This window comes from Puma concolor, chromosome C1, assembly GCF_028749965.1.
Source record: "Puma concolor isolate L17-30 chromosome C1, mPumCon1.1.hap2, whole genome shotgun sequence".
Classification (NCBI taxonomy): Eukaryota; Metazoa; Chordata; class Mammalia; order Carnivora; family Felidae; genus Puma; species Puma concolor.
This window is the reverse complement of record NC_141674.1, coordinates 99397621-99409710: the sequence shown is the minus strand read 5'-3', so window position 1 is coordinate 99409710 and position 12090 is coordinate 99397621. Positions and strand designations below refer to the sequence as shown.

Here is a 12090-nt window from a genome sequence, read left to right as displayed (position 1 = left end):
ATATTTTCCATTTAATCTCTCTTAGAATTTTTGGAGGTTTTGTCCATTCCAAACTCAAAGGGAAAAAAATTAGCATTTAGATAGGATTGCACCAGCATTAAAATCAATTGAAATGAAAACAGAGGATCATGGGAGGGTTGAGATGCCTGGAGTTTTTTCTATAGGATGATTCTAGTGTGACAGCCAGGGTGCCCAGTGACTCCCTTTCATTAGTATTCACTCAGATTTGTCCCCGGTGCCTCCTTCTTATACATCTTCCTCTCCATGTTTTTTGGGGAATCACGGTTCTCATCACAGAGGGTCCTCCAAAGCTCCTGCTATGGATGGGATGGGATGGATTGATGCGAAGGAGACACAGGCGTATGGTCCTTTCTGTCCAGGATGTAGAAACATGGAGTGCCACTTGCCCACAGATGTGAAATAACTGCTCGATTCTTGGCCTGGCCCCCGGCCTCCACAGCCACACCCACTTGTCAGTGTCACACCCTCACCTTTCTCTAGCTCCCATATCCACTCTTCCCACAGCCCCCCACACTCATAGAAATCCGTTACAGGCCTTTACTGCTTCGGCAAGCTTTGGGACTCAAGCAGAAAGGACCCCAAGGAAGGAAACCTGGAAAGTCAACGTCAGCAAGGTGCCCCTTACTGACTACAAAGGTTCTTCAACAGGAGGTGTGTTAGCAGAGAAGCCCTACGCTTGTATATGATTCTTGTGTGAACAGAACAGACCCACATCCTACTTTGCCTCAGAGTCCTGTCTGCTGTCAGTTTGCGGCCGGTTGCAGGGTCCGTCAGCAGCATTCAGAAGTTCCCCTAATCGCTGGTTCTGGCAGTGAATTCTCGAAACACAGGCCGACAACGGCGTTTACTGAGCTAGGTGCAGAGTGCTTGCTGCCCTCAGAGTGCCTGACGGGCCAGACTCACGTTTTTCCTCCTTGTGCCTTTTACTGCAGCTCTCCTGGACCCAGCAGCCCATGGGAGTGAGGCCCTGTCAGTGCTGATGTGTGTAGTGGTGTTTTCCTGTCTCGCAAACCCATTTATCAAACAGCACGTGTTCCTCCCAGTTGCTCATCAATATTTCCTTCCTTACTGTGCGCCCCTCTGTTCCCCTGGCCCCCGTGTCCACTGCCCCTCCGCCACCTTCCCGCTGCCCGTTTCCATTCCAGCCTCCCTGTCTGTCTCTGACTTGCTCCTTAGTATCTCTCCCCCTGGGAGCGTAACCTTTGATTCTTTTCTCCTCCAGGAAGATGATTTGAATGGGATCCACATTGTGGCCTTTGCAGAGAGGAGTGACCCAGGTAGGAAACCCCCAATCTTCCCCTTTGTACCTTGAGCAAGATCTGCCTTCTCACCTTTGCCGGTCCTCATTCCTTTTTCTTCCCTCACTTCCTGTCTGCAAGGCCACTGCAAGATATTGGGCACCCCCTGGTGGTCGCTTGTTACGTAGGACTTCATTTTCAGTTGTGCTGGTGGCTAAGGGATGTGGATGAATCATAACCTCGTTCTGTTCTGCTTAGCTGGCCAAACTAGGAAGGAGCACTGAGTACTGGGGAGGATATGAAAACATCCTAGCTTTACAGGGAGTGTGTGTGTGTGTGTGTGTGTGTGTGAGAGAGAGAGAGAGAGAGAGAGAGAGAACTTCTGTTCACATTAAAAGTTTATTTACCAGTGTTGTGATCTAGCCTATATAAATAACAATCCTATGTTAGAATTACAACAAATGTACCCTTTGGTTTGTAAAATCCTGTATGTGCTTGGGAAACTTCATAGAAAATATTCCCTCAAATAATGAGAACTGGACAAAACTAGCAGTTAATTTCTAAAGTGCAAAATAACCCTATAAATGGATGAGTAACTTGGTTTTATTTGGGAACCTGGATGACTATTTCCTGGCTTCACTCTTTTTTTTTTAATTAATTTATTTATTTTGAGTGGGGGTTGGGGGCAGAGAGAGGGAGAGATAGAATCCCAAGCAGTCTCAGTGCTGTCTGCACAGAACCCAACCGTGAGATCATGACCTGAGCTGCAATCAAGAGTCAGACGCTTAACCGACTGAGCACCCAGATGCCCCTTGGCTTCACTCTTTTTCACATCCGTGAAGAGTGAAGTGCAGGAAAAATGAATGTTGCTGGCGGTAAAATGCTAGGTCCCTTTGGCAATGCCCTGTGAGATAAATCGTCCCCAAAGGGAAAGTGTGAGTGGACATTCTGAAGTGTGTTTGGGGAGACCTGGCAAATCCAGATTGCCACCAGGGAAGGCAGGGAATTTCATTTAGGATGGCTAAACAGCCAGGCCTTGGGCCACAAGGTGCCCGGGCAGGGATTCCAAACCTGCCAGCACAGAGAAGCACAAGCACCAAAGCCACCTGGGGCTGATTATAACAGGACTTTCAGAAACCTGTAATTTCACGGAACTCCGAGGTGAGTTAGTTAACACAGCATTGGGTTTGGGAACTGTCGCTCCAGGCCATGTAGGACTGTGGCCTTTGCCTGGGGCCTCTTGTATACTCATAGAGACGACCAGGAAGCTCCGAGAAGCTGAGCAAACTTCCCACGAGGGCACAAGGAATTAGTGGTAGGTCATGAGGGAGCCAGAGATGGTCTTGGCCATCATTGCTTACCTGGTCCTTGTGCAGTGCCTTGACGAATAGTAGATACTCAATAAACAGCTGTCGGGAGGTGATCAGATCAGCACATGACTGACCAAGACTGAGCCCCAAGACTCCACTGCCATGCTGTTAATACATTATCAGCCTGCGTAGTTCTTACAGATTGAGACTTAAATGTTGTTATCATACAATTTTTAATCAAACTTGAGAGATAATCCCTACATGACAATATTCACTTTAAAAAATTGTTTTTATTGCTTATTTATTTTTGAGAGAGAGAGTGGGAGCAGGGAGGGGCAGAGAGAGAGAGGGAGACACAGAATCCGAAGCAGGCTCCAGGCTCTAAGCTGTCAGCACAGAGCCTGACATGGGGCTCGGACTCACGGGCCATGAGATCATGACCTGAGCCGAAGTTGGGTGCTTTAACTGACTGAGCCACCTGGGCGCCCCAACAGTATTCACCTTTTTAAAGTGTGTGATTCGGTGTAGCTTTAATATATTCACAAAGCTGTGTTCTATCTAGTTCCAGAATGTTTTCAGGCCCTCAGAAGGAAAGCCCACGCCCATCAGCAGTGGCTCCTGTTTCTCCTCCCCCAGCCTCGGGCAGCCACTACTCCACTTTCTATCTCCATGGATTTGATTATTCTGGACATGTCATAGAAGTGGAATTATGTAATCTGTGGCCTTTTACGCCCGGCACCTTTCGCTTGGCCTAATGTGTTCGAGGTTCTCCATTATGTAGCATGCATGCATCAGTAATTCACTCCGTGTTAGGGCCAAACACTGTTCCATTGTATCAAGACCAAATGTATGCTCCAAATTATCTGAGGGTTTCCTCCTCCCTTTTTTTTTTATTAAAAGTTCTGAACGTCCACTCTGTCTCAGTTTTCCCATCACTGACTTGCAGAGTTGAAAAAACTCTCCCAGGATATCTAGTCTTTGACTGAAAAAGAAAAGCCCGAATGGTTCCAGCTGCTCTCCACAGTTTCTGGCTACCCCTCTGCCCCTGGAGGAGAAAATAGCAAAGGAAGCCAATTGCCCAGGGTTTACAAGGTATAATCAAACAGAGTCGGATTCCTGGTGTTGTGTGAACAGAGATGGAATTGCCATCAGCAGCAGTGTGCTGGCCAGACTCAGGGTGGGGGTGGGGGGGCTTCCTCCCTCCCCACCCCCACCCTGCCCCACCTGCTCCCTTCCAGGATGGTGGGGGAAGCCTGTCTGGCTCTTCGGAACAATGGAACAAAGAGGCCTCCAAGAAGTTGTAGGAACCTGTTTGACAGAGATTGCTGCTGTAATGAATCAAGCTCCTGAAACTACTTTCACCTCCTCCCTGCACAAATATCCCTGGGCCCGAAGCTGTGTCTTTCCCCAAAGGAGCCCAAGCTTGGGCTTGTTACTGAGAAGCGGGAAGAAATGCACTGAAAGAGGGGGCGTGTGGTCTCATAGCAGATTTTTTCATCAAGGGAGGGCCTGGCCCACTCAGGCCTAGGAAAGGGAAAGGCTTTTCTGCGAAAGTCCAGACTGTGTGGCTAGTCAGTCATTACCCGAAGGTCACTGATGTGTAACCCGGGGCTGAGGGGCCTGGCTGCAGGACTAGGAATTTCATTCCTGCCCAGACAGTGGTTGCTCGTATACCTTTGCTCTTGCTAACAAGCTGTACATGGCCGATTGCCCCAACCAAATCCTTACCCGCTGGCCAAAGAACGATCATACATCCAGGAAGTGCATACGATTCTCCTTAAAGAGCTAACAGTCTTGAGGAAACGCGCTATACAGAGATGACCTCATCCGGTCCCCAAAGCCACGATGCGGTATATGTGCGATTATTGTCAACCCAGCTCAGATGAGAAAAGCGGGTTTTAGAAGTTAAATGACCCAAATCACTTGCTGTATCTAAGCCAAGATTCAAATTCCAGCAGGCTTTCTTGACCTCCGAATCCGTCCTGATTATGATGAAATAAATGGTCATGATCATTTGTCTGCTTATGAGACAGAACCCCACGCGGGCGTCCCTCGTTTTGTTCCCATTTTACAACTGAGGAAGCTGAGGCCAGGGTGGCCTGCTGGGGGAAGCAGAGCAGGAATGAGCTGTGAAGGCTTCCTTCGCAGGAAGGCCTTGCTGCAGACTTGGGGGCCCCTCCCAGTTACCACCTCAATGGCCTCCAGTAATCACTCGGCCCGCCCTCCTTCCTCTCTGCTGCCCTTCACCACCCCCTCCACCTCCACCATGTGAAAGACACAGAGAAGTTCCATAGTGTGTGCTCGAGATCACATGGCCAGAGGCAGAGCAGACACAGGAGCTTCGATTTCTTGCCGGCGCAGCTGAGCACCCTACCTGCCGGGCCACCTGGCCCTAGACGGGCTCTGAGCATGCGCAATGCAGCTGGAACGTGGAGATGGGGAGGGGGCAGGGAGGGGTGGGCAGGGAGGGCAGGAGAAAGGGGGAAGTGAGAAGAGAGTGCCAAGTAAAGGAGGGAGGTCAGCCGTCCTCCCTGCTGTCCACTGATGTTCCCAGATTTGGAATACGACTGTCTATCCTAGTGATCTGGGTCCCTCAAGGGCTCTTCTCCGACCGGTCCTGACAATGCCAGCTGTGAGCTTGGTTCCCAGACTTCAGTGCCTGCTCTCTGAGCCCTGGAAGGACACGTCTGGCGCTCTGCTCTCACCCCAGATCCCAGGCCCTGTGTGCGGCTCCGTCTTCCTCCTCCAGAGCCTCTCCCGCTCCTGCGCTCAAGATGCCCCTGGAGCCACAGTTTGACAGGTTTGAAAACGAACGCCTCTCCTCTGCCGCCCCTAGATGCGTCTGCATCAGGCTGACATCTTCTTTATAACACCTGCTGAAAGGTTCGCAGACTGGCGTTTCTACATGAGCGCATGCTGGATGGATATCCTCCAAGGGCCCAGGGAATATTCGCACTAACAAGCTGGAAACACAAGGACGGGCTGCCGTGTGCAGGCGCGGATTGGCCCCAGAATGAACGTCTCCAAGCCCTGTTCCAACCAGACTGCAACCACCTGAGGTTCTTACGAAATGCTTTTGAGACCAGTTGTCTGCAGTGGGCATGCTGACTGCTTATTTGAGCTTCCAAATGCAAGTCTGCTTTATCGAACTTAGCATTTGGGGTTCTTGCTAAGTGCTAACTGTGCATGTATCACAACCCTATGTACTAGGTATGGTCCTTATCATCTTCCCTGATGTACAGATGAGGAAACAAAGGTATGGAGAACTTAAATAACGTCACCAGGTCACATAGCTAAGAAGTGGTAGAACTGGGGCTCAAATCCAGGCCCCCAGCCCCTGGGCTTGGCTCTGAGATACACAGGTCTCTGCCAGACAGAGCCCTGGCTCCTGTCACGGCTGGGACTGTCCCCCAGGGCTTGGTCCAGCCTCATTCCCACCAGATCCTCCCTGCCTGGGAGGAGGAGAGCATAATCACCAGTTTCCCCTCCCACAGAGCTGTGATTCCCAGAGGCCTCTCGCCTGCCGTGGGAAACCTGGCTCCACACTGGCCCTCAGCGCTGGGTCATGGGACGTCAGGTTCCAAGCCTGTGTGGCAGGGAGGGAGTCACAGTTCTCACAGTGCCAGGTCCCTCTTCTTTATTTAGGTCGATCTCTGAGACTCCAGTCACACTCAGGGACACCACTGAGTTAGCCAACCAAACACACTGGGGCTGGGAGGAAGAGGGGGCGCGGCCCTGTCCACCTGCTCCAGAGGACACTGCCCCCATGCTGTTTCCTGGAGCCCCGTGCTTCCCTACTATTGAAGCTTTCACACTCAGCTTGCAAATCTCAGGCACAACTTTGAGGGAAGAAGATGGCAACAGCTTTGGCAGGAGTGCCGAACTCTCAGAGGGAAAACGACAGCGGAAATGGCTCTAGACGTGCAGCCCAAAAACCCGAGTTACAGTCCTGGCTCTGCCCATTGCTCTCAGGTGACGCCGGGCAAGCCACATACTCTCCTTGTGTCTCAATTCCATCCTCTATAAAATGGAGATACTGGGGCGCCTGGGTGGCGCAGTCGGTTAAGCGTCCGACTTCAGCCAGGTCACGATCTCGCGGTCCGGGAGTTCGAGCCCTGAGTCAGGCTCTGGGTTGATGGCTCAGAGCCTGGAGCCTGTTTCCGATTCTGTGTCTCCCTCTCTCTCTGCCCCTCCCCCGTTCATGCTCTGTCTCTCTCTGTCCCGAAAATAAATAAAAAACGTTGAAAAAAAAAAAATTTAAAATGGAGATACTAAGATCTTCCTAACCCCATCAGGACCAGATGTGAAGATTAAATGCAGAGACTAGTCCTGTAGTTGTTTTGGTGTCTAAATAACTACTGGCCCCCCAAAAGCACAGAAATAATATTTCCTCCTTTTTTTTTTTTAAATCTAGCTTTTTAAAAAATCGTGGACTATTCCTTCTGAAAGATACATGGGGGTGCCCGGGCGGCTCAGTCGGTTAAGCATCCACTTCTTGATTTTGGCTCAGGTCATAATGTCACGGTTGTGAGATTGAGCCCCTCGTAGGCTCTGCCTGAGAGATTCTCTCTCTCCTTCTCCCTCTGCCCCTCCCCCACGCACACACACGCCCACTCTGCACACACATTCTCTCTGTCCCCCCCCCCAAAAAACAATTAAGGATATACAGCCACACTCTTACAAGGTCTCTAAGCTTAGTGCATCACTGATGAATTAAACATTTATTCATTTCAAATCCACCTATTTATTCATGTGATCCCAATTGTGGGCTCATCTTCTGCTTTACATTGAATAACAAAAGTGAAATATGGCTTCCTCCACCTGCCTTCCTGGTCAGAAAGGGAGGGTCCATCATGGCTGTTTCCCTTTCCCAAGACACCTGCTTGGACACCTGTTTTACAAAGAAACAGAAGCTGTCCCTAAGAGGAAATTGAACTTGTAACTTACAATTTTAGCAACTAAATGCCTGGGAAACCAATCTAGCTACCTTAACCCAGCTTTCCCAGATGCATGAGAATCCATTCCAGCAGGTCTACATTCAAGGCTGGGATAAAGGGGAGAGAATGTATCTATCAGGCTGTGAACCTTGAATCAAGAATATCCAAGTTAGCTTAATGACTTCAAAACAAAGGAGACAAACCTTGCTCTAACCCACATATTGAGGCAAGATTCTCATAGCTACACCTACTGGCACAGCCACCCTGAAGCCTTCAGTCATAGAGTCATTAACAGGGGCCAGAAGGAACCACCCCATCACATACTGTCTCCCTGTGTAACTTCCTATGAGTCTGTCTTCTCTATTGCATGGGGCCAAGACTGTATCTTACCCACCACTTGTGCCCAGATCATTGTATTTATTACCAATCATTGAATGGAGAGATGAATGGTCAAATTCCTTGTATTCAAGCAGAAGAATCCAGATGATTTAGGAATAACGGCTAAAGCTTACTATGTGCCACGCACCGTCTCAGTGCTTTAGAGGTATGAACTCATGTAACCTACAACCACCTTATGAAACGGGTACTATGATTATCATCATCCCATCTTTACAGATGAGGAACCAAGACTTGCCCTAAGTCACACTCAAAATGGTGGAACCTGGATTTGGACCAAGGTTGTTTGCCCCAAGGGTCCGTGTGTTTAAGCATCATGCCAGGCTCCTTCCATCTGTTCTATTCTTGAAAATGTCCAGGGAGGAGAAGGATTATGACCATTATGGAATTTGTCATCCTGACAGTCAAAAAGCTGCCTTTGGATCTGGATGAGGTTTCTCTTGCTTTAATGTCAACCTCATTTATCCATTTATTACTGTGAATGTTTTCTGAGATTTCCTTACTCCTCTATAGATGCAAAAATCTTTTATATTCCTAAAAATAAGCATTAAGCCAAAATTTTCACTTCTCTTGTTTATGTAAAAACTCCAGTCCATTTGATTTTTCTTGCAGAACCCAATTTTTATTCCTTCAGTTTTTTTTATTTTTATCTCCAAGCCTGCTCTAGCATGTAGAATAGAAAAGGTTCCTGTACATAGCATTTATTTGTATTTATTCCAACATTCTGTAGGGTTTTCCATCAGAAAACTATAGTGCTATCTTGTGTGTTTAGTCTTATTTTTTTTGTTTTTAATTTATTTTTGACAGAGAGAGGCAGAGCATGAGTGGGGGAGGGGCAGAGAGAGAGAGATTGAGAGAGGGAGGGAGGGAGACACAGAATCCAAGGCAGGCTCTAGGCTCTGAGCTCTCAGCACAGAGCCCGACACGGGGCTCGAACTCACGCACCATGAGATCATGACCTGAGCCAAAGTCGGACGCTCAACCGACTGAGCCACCCAGGCGCCCCTGTTTAGTCGTAGTTCTGGTGACACCCTTGCCCCTTTGCAATACAGTGTCCAACTGGCTTCTTGCCTCCCTTTATGCGAGTTCATCTTTTTTTTTTTACCTTTATTTATTTTTGAGACAGAGACACAGCATGAACGGGGAGGGGCAGAGAGAGAGGGAAACACAGAATCGGAAGCAGGCTCCAGGCTCTGAGCCATCAGCCCAGAGCCCGACGCGGGGCTCGAACTCGCAGACCACGAGATCATGACCTGAGCCGAAGTCGGACGCTTAACCGACTGAGCCACCCAGGCGCCCCAACGAGTTCATCTTTTGTATCTCGAGTTTAGTTTCTACTTGAATCAGGGTCTGTGTCATTGAATTTCATCCTCTTTGTGAATTTCTGATTTGTCAAGTTCACTTTAAAAAAAAAAAAGTTTATTTATTTTGAGAGAGAGCAAGAGAGCATGAGTGAGTGTGGGGGAGGGGCAGAAAGAGGGAGACAGAGAATCCCAAGTAGACTCCGTGTTATCAGCAGAGAGCCCAAGGCGGGGCTTGATCCCACAAACCATGAGATCACAACCTGAGCCGACGTCAAGAGTCAGACACTTAACCTACTAAACCACCCAGGTGCTCCTCAAATTCACTTTTAAATTTGATTCTTACCTTCCAGAGTACTTCCTTCTGGCTGCTGAAAGTAGTCATGGGAAGTGTTTTTGGAGAATTCCCCCTTGTGGTCTGTGTAATGATATATAACCCACAGATTCCCTGTTCTGTGGCACAGTTCTGTCCCCAGAGAAGGGAGATCTGTGGTGTCCAGATATCAGGAAATAGAACTGTGCCACAGAACAGGGAATCTGTGGGTTATGTATCATAATACGCAGTGCTCGACCTTCTCAGCCTCTCCTACAGGCACCAGGAGTAATATCCCCAGACCCAACCCCATCCAATCCCCACAATGACAATGAACTCTAAAGCCTACGGCCCTATTCCTCACAAGGGTCTGTCCTAGAAGGTAACTCGTGATCTCCAGGTTTCCCTCGCTAACCGAACATTTGCTTTACATCACAGTGCTTTTACAAAAGTCCTGTGTTAATACCCGCTTTTGCTAATGAAGAGAAATCCAAAGAGGATTTTGGATTTTATAAAATGTTATTGCTTCTTGGCTTTACAGCATTTTGGTTCATAGGAACGTTCTACTTTTGGATATCAAGGGAGACCTGTAATTCAGAAACTAGGTGGAAAAATCACCCAGGCAGAGCATATCTCTGCTGGAAGAGTCTGCGGCCTCTTGACTACTAGCAGTAACTCTGCTCTCCAGATAGCAAGGCCTGAGGGGGCCCAGTCTGAATCTAACAGTTAGCAGTGTGAGCTAGTGACAGTGTGAGTGACTCCACCCACTCAGAGCCGAATTGCTAAGGATGGCATGCATTTTGCCTGGAATGTATTGGAGATGAGGAAGGGCAGAGAAAAATCTTTACCAAGCAAAGGCTAGAGCTCCTGGAGAGGGGCGAGGCTTGTTAAAGTGCCTGGGACCTCAGCACAAGAAGAAACATTTACAATGAAAGGGCAGTTACCAGACTGAATTAGGAGACAGGTGGCCAGTTGCTTGTAGAGAGGGTGTACATTTCAGGCCACACATCAGCTAGGCCAGACATGGAACTTTATTGTCTAGAACCAAACCTGAATTGTACCCAGTGGGAACTGGGTCTGATCATCGATGTCCCCCACCCCAACCCTCACCCCACCATCCCTAGAGGTCCGGGGTCTTGCCGCTTCCCGGGGGCACAGACAGGTGCACTATTCACCTGGTCGGTGTCAGCTGTGGTTGCATATGGTCTCCAGCCCTTGTTCCCAGCAGGTCACCTCTGGTCCTGTCCATCCCAACTGTGGCATCGTCCATGTTCCTCAGAACCACAGAGAACTCGGTGGGGCCTCGGGACAGACCTTTCTGCCCCAGTGCTCCTGCACTGAGGGGGTCCTCCAGGAGATTCGGGGGCCTTTCCATTTTCCTGAGTTTCATTCTGAAACAAAGCCTGAGGCCCCTATGCTCTGATTTTCCCTGGAAGTGTGGAGTTTCTGTGTGTGGACACACATGTACACACCAGCTTACATCTGTGCACACGCACGTACAAACACGTATGCGTAAACACATACGCACAGGCACAGAGCTCATTCTCAGATACTTCCCAGAGTCTCCACTCTTTGTTTCTAGTTTGGAGTCGGGTGGGGATGTAATGGGGTTAGGGTGTGCTTTTTCTTACTAACCATTCTTCCAAAACTTTTTGTTTCTGGTACAAATTTTATGCTCCCAGTCCTTAAAGGTTTAGGCTTAATTTTTTATTTTTATTACAAAAAAAAAAAAAAAAACCAAAAAACTGTGTTCTTGAGGCTCACAAGGCTTGTCTCTGCTTTTCTTATGAATCATCCCTCCCCTGGGGGCAATGAATGCTGCTGCCTGGTTGGGGGAAGGCAGACATACAAGGAAATGGTGAGGGAGGAAGAGAAACCCTATTTGCTATCTCAAAGCTATGAAACCAGCTGTAAATCAGAAGCATAGTTTGAAAGTTTTAGAAATTCCAGGTTGTAGAAAATTAAGCATCCAGGCTACATGTTCTTGGTATGTAGAACTCAGGGATGGCAAATTACTGGTTTCCAAAGAGGGCACAGGGCACCGGGGACCAGGCAGGGGTTCCTCTGATCTGGGATTGTACTTGCTGACTCAAGCCTGGTCAGTTTTCACGTGCAGATTAGCCAATGGAGCCCAGCTTTGAGTTAAGAAGCAGCCGCTTCCCTGTGAACTTTTAATTTTTTTATTTAAAATTTTTATCATTTTCTTTGAGGAAGCTGCTTTGCGGCTGGAGTTCTCATCTGACTCATTTTATAGAATAATCCTATAATTAAGGGTATGCACCAAATAGGCCTAAGAAACCCTCGTGGAAAAACCACACTCCCTGCTCTTGGTGTTGGAAGCCATGTCTGTGCTGGGGTTACTCAGCCTTCTCGAATCCTGCTTCAGATGGTTACGAGTTCCTGGAAATCCTGAAACAGGTTGCCAGGGACAACACGGACAACCCTGACCTGAGCATCGTGTGGATTGACCCGGATGACTTTCCTCTGGTGAGTGGCTCAGACCCCGGCACCTTTGGCGGTCACCTTCACAGTCTCATGCTTGTGTTTAGTGTGAGCCCTGGGAGCACGAAGCAG

At 48.6% G+C, this 12090-nt stretch overlaps 1 protein-coding gene across 1 annotated transcript in view; it reads left to right on the top strand.

Annotated features, from left to right (window-relative positions):
• The window catches only part of CASQ2 (calsequestrin 2), a 64019-nt gene that overhangs the window by 46849 nt on the left and 5080 nt on the right, over positions 1 to 12090 (top strand). Inside the window, exons 8-9 of the mRNA XM_025934781.2 lie at positions 1244 to 1298; positions 11903 to 12003. Coding sequence (XP_025790566.1) covers positions 1244 to 1298; positions 11903 to 12003 — 156 coding nt within the window. The remainder of the gene's footprint in view (positions 1 to 1243; positions 1299 to 11902; positions 12004 to 12090) is intronic.